The 11,419-nt window shown below is 44.8% G+C and overlaps 1 protein-coding gene across 1 annotated transcript in view; it reads right to left on the bottom strand.

Moving 5' to 3' along the window:
* DOCK11 (dedicator of cytokinesis 11) overlaps positions 1-11,419 on the bottom strand; it is a 70,438-nt gene that overhangs the window by 10,912 nt on the left and 48,107 nt on the right. Inside the window, exons 40-46 of the mRNA XM_009287644.2 lie at positions 10,939-11,076; positions 5,677-5,859; positions 4,880-4,993; positions 2,942-3,157; positions 2,803-2,860; positions 1,239-1,345; positions 123-245 (exon numbers count right to left, since the gene is read on the bottom strand). Coding sequence (XP_009285919.1) covers positions 123-245; positions 1,239-1,345; positions 2,803-2,860; positions 2,942-3,157; positions 4,880-4,993; positions 5,677-5,859; positions 10,939-11,076 — 939 coding nt within the window. The remainder of the gene's footprint in view (positions 1-122; positions 246-1,238; positions 1,346-2,802; positions 2,861-2,941; positions 3,158-4,879; positions 4,994-5,676; positions 5,860-10,938; positions 11,077-11,419) is intronic.

Below are 11,419 nucleotides of genomic sequence, written 5' to 3' on the forward strand. Positions count from 1 at the left end.
AGTGTGTGCTTTACTGACACCAATTCATTAACTCATAACTTCAAAAATAAAAAAGCCTCCTGTTTTTTTCTTAGTTTTCTAGAATATTACCTGACGTATGCAAACTAGTTCAAAATACCTACCTCAAATTCACGCCGCTTTTCATAGATAGGAATGATCAGTTTGGAAACTTCAGAAATTGTTTCATAACGCTCTGCTTTCCACAGGCCATCTACACATTGCTCCAGCAGCTCCACCAGGACTTCCTATGAGAGAAACCAAATGGTGGTGTTAACAGTAAAAGTTAGAAGAGAAAACCATTTTAACTTCAGATGCTTTAACAGGTCCCAGTATAAGTAGTCACAGTTAAATAAGTTTAAACCCTGTGTGTTCCTGGCCTTTCCAAAGGTATTCTAAATTTTGGGGAAAAAAATAAAGGAAAAAGGACGAGTTATTTTTTAAAAGTTCATTCATTCTTAATAAATCACTAGCACAGTAGCCAGCAAGTATGTCTTGGCTATTTAGCTACCTCCCCAGGAGAATGCCAAAACTCTGGGAGGGTATGCAGATGACAGCACTGGAAGTCCGAGGTACGTGTCTAAGAAACACTTCCAAGGAACATGTGTGCAATAGGAGTGGGATGCGATGCTAAGGATCCTCAAGCCTAGTCTTGATGAATGGGCAACTGGGCAGCTGGGCTGCAGGGCCACCTCGCTCAGCCACGTGGCCCACCCAACACAGTTGTACAGGGATGGTGCAGAAGTAATTGTGAGACTTTATGACTCACGGGAGGATCTACCCACTTCCCCAGTGCCCTGCTATGGTTTCTGGATTGTTCTGCTAATGTGGTGTCCTGCAGCACAGCCCTAACTCAAGCGGAACCTAAGCTGACCTCTCACTCGACAGAGCTTGACTTGCATTCTGTCCCTCCTTGGAAATACCATGCTGCACTGCCCTGTGCTGGCAGAATTAGCATTTGCATAACAAGGCAGGCAGAGATTGTGGTGCAGCTTTTTCAGTCTCAGTGCTAGAAAAGCCTTTCAAAGGAACAAAGAACTTACACCAGTTTTACCTGTCTGAATTGTACACAGAAAATCCTTCAATGCAGATTTCTCTTGGGAAATTGCTGTGGAACAGTCTTCCTTACAGATGCCAGTGCACAACTATAATTTGTCAGAGCTCATGTGAGCAAAGTCTAAAACTAAATCCTAATCAGCTATCAAATAGCCTGTAGTCTATACTACAGGACCTCACCTCACCTCACTGTAATGTACATCCATCATCCCACCATCTTCTTTCATTGCACCTTCTTCATCAATGTTGGGAGTGATTTTCCTGAAGGCAGTGCATCCGCTGGGGAAGAGTTCTGTAGCAGACAAAAGCAAATGGGTTAGTGGAGTAACATATCTCAAATGCGTCATGCTTTAATGGCCAGGGAAGCTGACAGCAAAGTCCTACAAGTAGCAGGGGACCTGACTCCCATATTTGCTACTGATCTGCTATACGAGACTGAACACATCAGAACCTCCCCAGCCATTTGCCATGGGAGTCATTCCTAGTACGTAACTAACACCAAGCACAACAGATTTCCCAGTGAGCTATCTGGAAGTCAGCTTTGACCAACCTAACTGGCTGCAACCAACTGAAAGTCAGGAGAGAAGGACAAGGGTATATCTTTGCACAGAAGATGCAAGAAGATAGCTATTGCTGGATGCTGGAGAGCTGCATGGTAAGTGAACAAGATTGTACACTCCTAGCAGAAAGCACAGTTATGTACCCCAAAACTTTGAGTAGTTAAGCCTTTTCTGAACCCTTTCCAGCTTACGTATATGTAAAGAGTGCCAGTGACAGAGATAACTCAATGTATTCACTTGATATTCCTTTGGATTTGGTTCCTCTTGTTTTTTTGAAGTTCTCCTTTACCAGCGGTTGTGGTAAGCAGCCTCCAGGGTACAAATAAAGAGTTGCCAACTTTCAATACTCTCCCCTCTGCAGCCATGTGAAATGTGTATACATATCAGAAAAACAAGTCCTGAATTTTCCCACTTAGCCAACACAAAGTACAGAATTTGGAGGGACTCCAAGCCCCCTGAGCAAGGCATTTAAGACCTTTCCAGCCAAGGCAGTGCATGTAATCAGCTTTTATGCAGCCTTAACTTTCTGAAATGTTAAGTGTCCATTTCAACAATTACTCCCTTACAGGGAAATGAGAAATGGGGTCAATATGTCAACTGTGGAACAGATATTTAAAAGAAAACCTGCAAAGTGGTGTTACTTGAGAACACGCAGTCTGTCCTTCCTTCCTGTTTTGCATTAAACCACAACACTCCCTTTTTTTCTGATTATTCTTTACATACTTGTATAGTTAGGCTATAGTCTCATTTTTTGACTGAATTTTGACTGCTTTATTCTATAGTTTTCTGTACTGCCTACAGTGATACTTCCAATGAACTTATTGACAGCCAGTTTATAACATGGGGTTCCCCTGTGAGCACATTTCCTAATGTAAAATACAACTGAACATTTAAACCGAGACATGATGTGTCAGTTCTTATTTCACTCAGCAACGTGCCAACATGACTGTCTAAGCAGAGCAGGCCAGCCTAGTAAATGCCTGTGTATGAACAATTGGATTCTTTTCCTAAAAAAATACTCATCTTCTTCTAGCTTTATCCACTGCATTAATTTTTTTTTCCTTTTTAGGTTGTTTCTAAAATAATAATTTACCAAATCGAGAGAAACTTGTCTTTAAAAAGATTCTGGTCTCCCCAAAACCCATCACTGCACCATCTTCCTTGTGCCTCCCAAACAGCACACACTTACTTTTCCTGTGCAGAAACTCTGCAACGAGGGCTGCTACATGAACATAACACATGGCTGCCTGCAAAGTACAAAGGGGAAATTAAAATGTCATCTGTACATCTGTCTTGTTGTGCACCATGTTTTTAATTACATGAATTACCTCTGAAAAATCTCCATTTTTTACATGTATCTTTGCCATACTGTCCAGCCACGTTTTCCGGAGCTCTGGGGTACTTGCATAAGATTTGGCTAAACTGTACTGTAGATCTATCAACATTTCTGGATCCTTTTCATGTTCTTTCATTTGAGCGGTAGCCATAAGCACTGTACGGATTCTCTTTGTCAAATCTTTGACTTCGGAAGGAAAAGCAGTTGCCTGACACAAAACAAATCTAATTAGAAACAAATACAGAAATAAAAGGTGTCCAGGCTTTGCCAAAAAAAGACCGTTGCTACCCTTTTAGCCAACACTCCACTTACTGCCAATCTGAAAACACTGAGAACACAGGAGATAAGACTAGTTTTTCCTTATTGAACTCACACTGCATACAGCATACAGTATTTCATATGCAATTAGAGGCATTTCAATCTGGGCGTGCACAGGGCCAATCTCTCCTGGTCATGCGCTGGATGCCAGGCTGTTCCAGTGCTACAGTGAGGCAGGTACTTTGGCATCCTGAGAAGCTAGTGTGAGAGCGAGACAGAAGTGCTCTGTGCATGCGAATGTCCCAGGATGGGACCGTAAACCATGCCTGAAGTATTTTTCATGTCATTCAACATCTGGCTTGTTAGTCTCTGATGCAGTCACTCTTCAATTCCTAAAGCACCAAAGGCATTTGTAGAGCTTCCCACCACAGGAATGTAATAAATAAAAACACAGGCTCTAGTCCGATCCCCTGCTCAGAGCAGGGCCATCGTTGAGTTAGAGCAGGGCTTGTCCAGCCAAGTTTTATAATCTCCAAGGACAGAAATCCCATCTCGTTTCTGGGCCCTGTCCCAGGGCTGCACCATGTTCTTGGGAAATAATTTTTTCTTTAAATAAAGTTGGAATTTCCCTTGCAGCAACTTGTGCCCATTGCCTCTTGTCCTGCCACTCCACACCTCTGAGAAGAGCCTGACCTCCTCATCTCCATAACCTCCCTTTTGGTAGTGGAAAGCAGCAGTTCGGTCCCCCCTCAGCTTTCTCTCCTCCGTGATGAGCCTGACTCACGTTCCCTCTCCTTGGGCTCCTGCTCCCCAGCTATCTCTGTGTGCATGGCATCCTCTCCAGTGTACTGAAATCTCTCTTGTACTCTTGCACTTATATAAATACATAAACTGGATATAATGATGGTCTCGTGATGTAAAATATGAGCAGCAAAGTATGGCCCAGTGAAACCCTTATAAACACCTGTGTACAGAAGAGAACTGAGGTTTTTGCCAGGTATATCCTAACTATAACTTTGTTATAGCACAATTCAGCACCTAACTGAGGTTCCCGTTCCACCTTCAGGTCATAGGATAATCACAGAACTGTAAAAATGCTTCCCATTTTCCTCTATCCTACCTTGGCAGCTACACTGTGTGCAATGGAGCAAGCTGCAGTGATGATATATTGTTCAATGAGTTGGGAAGAAGCTGTTAATTCTAGCGCAAAGACAGACAATTATTTTCCAAAGAAACACAACCATTAATCTCCATGAAAGAGTGCTTTCTTAATATTACTGACACTCATTTAATTAAAATTAATTCCTGTTAATTATTACCTTCAGGCAGCAGAAGTACCATACCCTCCCTTGTCATTCCTCTCAAAGCTGGAAGTTCTTGGAAAGCTCTTTGGACACCCTTGCAAGCAGCACACTTTGCAAAGCGTAACCTGAATTGCGGAGCTCCGTCCTCTTGGTGTGAGGCCTCACGGATGGAGCATGACCTGCCTGTGCAGCTGGCCCTATTGCTGTTGGCATAATACTTGTTTACTGAGCAAACACAGCCCACTATGAGCTTATAAATCATAGTTCCAATCATTAGCCTTACCCTTAAACATGATTTCCTTGAGTGCGTCCCCAGTCTTGCATTAATGGCTGATAGCACATGATGTGATTTAACATCTCCAACTTACCTTCATAGGCCTGTCACTGTTTGCAAAGTTGTTAATGATGAGCAAGGAGTCCTGAAATCTTGTCCCACCACTGAGTGCCACATCTGCTATTAATTGGCTCACTGCAATTATTATCTGTTGGGACAGGGTAGGGGCTTTATTTAAACGAGCCCTAATAGAGGAGTTTTAGTGTCACAGTTAGTTACATAAAACACTTATAGGAAAATATCACATCTTTCCCACAATGTAAGCAATGGTGGTTGTTGTAGCTTTGCTGTCACGTCTCACAAGGACAAATATTCCCCAGAGGACCAAACTGCTTTGCTGAACAGCGAGTTCACAGAATCAACAATATAACATTCGTAATAGAAATCCCTGCTTGTACATTAGTTACCACCTTCTGTGATTCAGTACAACCCAGATGGTATTCAACTGCCCTGCTAGGTATCTAAATTTGCTTCAAAAAAACCAATGCTGCAAAAGCAAATCCAGGAAAATCCCTTCTCCTGCCTCAAAGGCAGCTCTTCTTGCTGTCCTCTCCATCCCATCCCGGCCAGCCTCTGGGGCAGAGATGTATCTTGTGTCTGTGATTTCAAAAACTCAACAGCTTGGAGTACTTGACAGCAGTGTATTTTACCCAAACGGCCCTGGGCCAATCACTGGAAACAGGAATTAGGCAAAGCCTGGAAATCAAGTGGATTTTTGTCCATATAACAACGGCAAGATCATCTGCAGATATGAGGTGACATAGTCATATTGATATATCTGTTCATTAAATCTGAGGCGTCCTGCTCTCTAGCTTTTCCCCAGTCACTGACCTGAAGATGCGTTCTCAGAAATGTTCTCCTTTTGGTGAACTCAAAGTTATTTCTCATCAGGAGATACAGAAGAGCCGAGGCTTCGTTCCTTGTGGAGGACACCTTGGAAGTGCAACACTTCAAGATCTCGTAGCAGAGGGCAGCGCACATGTTCACCCTTCCCTTGAAAAACGCTGAGGGAAACTTCAAAAAAGGCATACAAATATTAGAAAATACACCACTAAATTACACCCACAGGGCTCAGCTGGGCAGGGGCATGGGGCAACACACTGGGCTCCAGCCTGGACAGCCTCAATAAAACTACCAGCGTTCTGAGCCTGAAAATATTTGTGGAAATGAATTCGGGACCTGTTTTTAACCACATTTCCTAGAGCAATGTGAACTTTGCTGTCACACTTTTTGGGGATGTGCTTGTGTATGTCCGTTTATCCCCTTCACCAACAACTTTTGGGTTCATTGGCAAATTCTCACCAAAATGGACAGACAGAAGTTTTACGTTCTTACAAAAGCCATAAACACCAGCAGCGGGGCAGAGAGGAGAGATCCCATGGACATTCCCACCAAAGGCTGCCATCTGGGACATCAGAAAATCCACCAAAGCCCACCCAGAAGTCCAACCTTGCTGGGAAACATGACCTGCGATACTCACACAGCTACTTCTACACGTCCCCCCAACAAAGCCTAAAATCATGCTTGCCCTCAGGAAGGCAAACAAGAGACTTGCTTGTCCCAGAGAGCCTAAAATACACAGTGACCTGCCCTGGCTTGCCAGACAGGGCTGGCCCCAGGGAGGAGCGGGATCAAGCCCAACTGCAGCGTGAACTACCTCTGTTAGCCACGGGGCTCAGAGATTTGCAGCAGGGTGAAGAAAAGCAGAAGGGGAAGACCAGCACCCCGTACTGCCGCACCACGCCTATCACCTTACCAAACTCCTACTTCCAAGCACATCTGTGGGGGTAAGCTCAGCTGTGCCTGAAAAGCAGAGAGCTGCAGCGGTGCCCTGCCCCGGCAGGCAGCAGCCTCCATGCAGGGCTCGCCGGAGCGGGGACCGTCAGCGCGTGTCCATCTGGCCGTGGTCACCAGCGGTGGCTGGTGGGGAGGGGGCACCACACTTCTTCCTTCCACCCTGGTCGCAGCGGGCTGGGCACAGGGAAGCAGAACAAGGAAGGGTTTTGTGCTGGCATGCAGCCACCTCCGCAGCCACCGCAGGGACCTGGCTGGAGAGGGGTGATGCCAACACCTCCCAGAGGGAGAGGAGGCTGTTCGGGCATCACACAGCGGCACTCTGCTCCCCGTGCTGCAGCTGGGGGCCAGTCCCAGAGAATTTGCTGGCACAAAGAGGCAACAGAGAAAACCATGGTTTTTATCTGTTCAGAGGAAAGACGTCCTCAGTTCATTCAAGACCCAATGGTCCTCATGGGGTGTGGCCCATGAGCCGCTTTTATCTGCCCCACTACCTTCTCCCCATGGGAGACGACAGTAAATACTGTCAGAGTATTCACTCACATCCTCCAAGTCAGAGCCTGGAGCTGTTACTGTGGCCCTCTACTCCTTGCATTAAGTATATATGATTCAGAAAAGCTTGTAGGTACTGTTGTGGCTGCCACCATGGCGTGCTGGTGAAAGGGTCTCAAAACAGGAATCTAGGAGCTGTGGCTAGCAAGACTACACTGTTGGGGATTACACCGAGCCACACAGGTTACAAGGCAGAATGAAGACACTGACCAAATACTTGGTGTTCACTGCCTCTGGCCAAAAATATTTACAAAAAAAAAAGGGGAGAAAGAAAAGAAGCAAATAAACATCATAGTAACACAGGCCCAAGAGGATCATGTGTGCACTTGGGAAAGGGAGCTATTAAGTAATTGCTGCCTGTTGTAATGCAATCCTTCTCTCATAGCCAGATGGGGTCACACTCCGAACTGGGTTTAGCCCAGAGCTGGCCACAGTGACGTGCGATTAGGCATGCACAGGCAGCACACGGGCACCCAAGAAGATATGGCTGGCACTTGCTCTCAGCAGGGACCACTGCTTGCCTGCAGAGGCTTTTCAGACATTTCCAACCCAATGTTAGGGAGAAAAAATTTGCCTGGGAATCTTTTGCAGAAGAAGCCCAAGATCCCTCCCTGTGTGCTCCTCTCCACACTGCACCAGCTCTGGAGGAAAACCTGTGCCCTGTTCATAGGGAACCTGCATCCCTGCGCAGCTCCTTCTGGACACCAAGCCCAAGCAGATGCAATCGCTGCTGGTGCCAGGTTCGGGGCAGCAGACCAAAGGGTGTATGCCTGCTGGAGATCTGCCCAGGTGCTGCCTGCGGCTCTCCAGCTGGCAGGAGAACATGAGCTGGGAAGAGCTGCAAAACAGCACATGTGGCAATGACTCTGTGTGCACTGGAGGAGCACATTTCTGATCCAGCCCTAATACGAAGGGCCAGAGCAGGAGTCAACACAGTGAGCAGCTCCCAGAGAGGCCTTGGCACAAAAGGGACGTGAGGGCAGGGCAGCCACAGCAGCAGGCAGGACATGCCAAGTGCCCTTCACAACTGCATGGGAGGCTGTAACGATGCTGCATCCTGAGAGCACTAGTAGGGGGAGAAAGCACAGCTTGACACGGTCAGGGGGAATTGCTAACAGACAGGGAAAAGCTTCCCAAACCGGCTGTTGCAGGAAAGGAGCAAGGCTCTGCTGCCCTAGTCCTTCAGGGCCTGGATTTGTGATGCCTCTAACGTGCCCTGCTAGTGTCAACGCACTGAGGACAGGCAGGCACGGAGCGGGCAGCTACATGGGGTTTCCACCACACTCAGATCCATGTGTCTGAACTGCTCTTCAATGCAGGGCAAATTATCTCAGCCCCCTCTCCCCTGTACATGTTTTCCTTCACAACCTTTAATTTCAAGACCATTCCCAAGCACGTATATATGTATTTATCTGTAAGTGTTACTCTGAAAAGAAGGATTTAGTTGTTAAGAAAACCTAGAGTATAAAAGCAAGAGCAATCTAGCTTTTGTTGCTTCTTCCCAGCCAGTAAAACAGAGACAGCTTTCTTCCCAAATTCCCAGAAAACATGCATGCAAGCAGGATTCATTCTAAAACCAAAACCAAACATGCAAACAATTATAGAACTTGTTTGTTCTTTGCTTTCTTTTGAGGTTTCTTTTTTTTTTTTTTTTTCCCTATCAAGGAACCAGATTCAATGCAGAAAGCAAGCTATTTTTAAGACAGATTTTGGGATGCAGAATAAAACTCAGGAGTTTTTTCCCCTCCAGCAACCATTTGCTGTCACCGTTGATAAGAGGGGGATTCTTTTGATTGTAATTATTAGCTACAGAAGGCCGTAAAAATCACAAATTGTCCATTCTAGCTGCATCAAAGGTATAACTCACTTTTGGTTTTCTTGAAGTTAACACTAATTTTTAGCTACAGTGATACACAACCCAAAACAAAGCAGTGCAGTTTTCGTATTACAAAACAAACTTGCAGGAAAACATGCCATCCTTGCACTTGTCATGAAATGCAGTGACCCCCCCGGCTATTTTATTGTCACTTTGGGCCTTAGAAAAGCCCTTCAGAGGACTTAAAAGGAAGTTTGGGACTCATGTGGTTATGGAGTTGGCAAAGAAAACACTTCCTTATAGATACCATCTGCTGGGCTGATATCTTGCTTTTACAGAAGCAACACTGTGTCCTGTCATAGGGGAAATGTGAGAAATTAACCGAAATCAATCTTTCATATCTTTGAAGACCCATGATGCCAAATTCAGCGTGGATTCAGGCTGGTATAAATCCAAGAAAACGACCCCACTGCCCATCCTTGCAGCAGCCAAGAACACAGCCTGTGTTGCTGTAATCAGCATTTTGGAAAGCGAGCGTGGAACCCCTGAAGGCCTCCAGGTTTTGAAGGCTGACGGTGAGCAGGTGTGCAGGTTTGGCTTCGCATTTATACAAACACAGAAAATTTGCCAGGGAGGCAAGGAAGGTCTTTTATTTGCTATAGGCACAAAACAAGTATTTCTGGCTAAACAAACTTTCAACTAGTAAGGGGAAGAGATGTGCAGACAGACTGTGTCTGAGTGGGGTGCGTGCAGATCTGCAGCAGGATGGATCTCAAGGCTAAGCAGATCACAGGCAAGCAGAAAACTCAAAAGAAAGGTAGAGCAATAAACATGTGTTGGGCCCTGTAGAAAACCTGAGTGATTCCTGCCAATGCCAATTGCCAATCTAGCAGGCTTTAAGAAGCGCCATGGAAAAACATCTCGTAGGAGACCACGCTGTCTGGAGCCAGACAGGTAGCTAGCAAGAATTCTGCATTTTCTGCTTCTCACGTGTTTGCTTAGGACAACCAAAATTCAGCCCTAGACATACTCATACTAGCTCTTAGCTTTGCTGTGGGGTTATAGTAAAATGTACATAGCACAGACATTTTCCACCTTTGAAAAACAGTTTAGCAGTCTCCTTCTTTGATCAAACTTTGCTCGGCAACTAGTGCAAGACCTCCTTTGGAAGTAACACTTTGCTGCATATCATTCACATACCATGGTCTGCCTGGCTGCAGTCTCACACCACATGGATTTCCCTCATTAATGACGTGTTGCATTCAAGTGATTTGAGAGGTTTTAATTCATTTTGAATTTACGATAACTGTGCAGCTTGGAAGGAATGGAGTTTGCACGTACATCTGGTCTCGAACATGTACTTATGAAAAGCGGCAGGTTTTGACAAGCATGAAGGGAAATGTCAGCAATGGCATCAGTCACTGCTCTTATATGGTTAGCTGTGGCTTTGATGCTGCTTGAGCTCAGGGGATTAAACAGCCTCACTGCATACCAGGGCTCAGAAAAGTGTAGCAAGAGGTTCAGCAAGCACTATCCTCTTTCAAACGCAGTCGGAGAGGAGCAGTTTGTCAGTACAAGTATTATTCAAGCAATAGCATTGTCAGCAATATTGACAGTTTGGGGCAAAGATTCAAGAAGCACCAGCTTTTGGTCGAACAGATACTAATCTTTAGCAGAAGTTTTGTGACCAAGGCAAGATAGGGAATTCCTCACGATTTCTCCTTTTGTTTCCTGATATCCAACAAATAATAAATAATTGTTGAAATAGATAACTTAACCTGGGCTGGTTTTTAAATCAGTGAAGAAGTTGTTTTCTAAAACACATCTCCAAACAGCACAAAATATCAGTTTAACAGCAGTTTAAGCATACTGGTCTCTTCTGGCATACCTATATAAATTCTCCTGCACCTTTAGAGTCATGTATTACATACCTTGCTAATGAAAGCTCTCAGAGAGGCGAACACGTGCTTAAGAGCTGCTTCTGACTGCCCGTTTTTGAGAAAAGCCAGATGAATATCAAAAACCTTCTTCATGAGTGGATTGTGGCCATCGTTGCTTAAAAGCTGGGTCTGGAAAGCAACGAGAGAATTTATTTTGCAGAGGTGTTGTGCCTGAAGCTGGAAATGACAGAGATAATTTTGCATAATTAATCACATCAATTCTTAAGCCAGATAAGGAGCAGGGCCTTCAGTAAAAATATAACCAATAAATGTGACAACCAGTACAAACTTACACTAGTTGGTCAGAGGCTATTTTTATAGCAGAGAAAAAAACAAAAATATTTTATTACTTTTGCATCACTAAATCCAAAACCTAGCACAATAATCTGTACAACTTTCACCAGTCACCCAGAGTTATTTTAAATAAAACAGGCTGGTACCAACACAACTACCACACCGCTTTTTTCATTTC

The sequence above is a fragment of the Aptenodytes forsteri genome, unplaced genomic scaffold (assembly GCF_000699145.1).
Source record: "Aptenodytes forsteri isolate BGI_AS27 unplaced genomic scaffold, ASM69914v1 Scaffold265, whole genome shotgun sequence".
NCBI lineage: Eukaryota > Metazoa > Chordata > Aves > Sphenisciformes > Spheniscidae > Aptenodytes > Aptenodytes forsteri.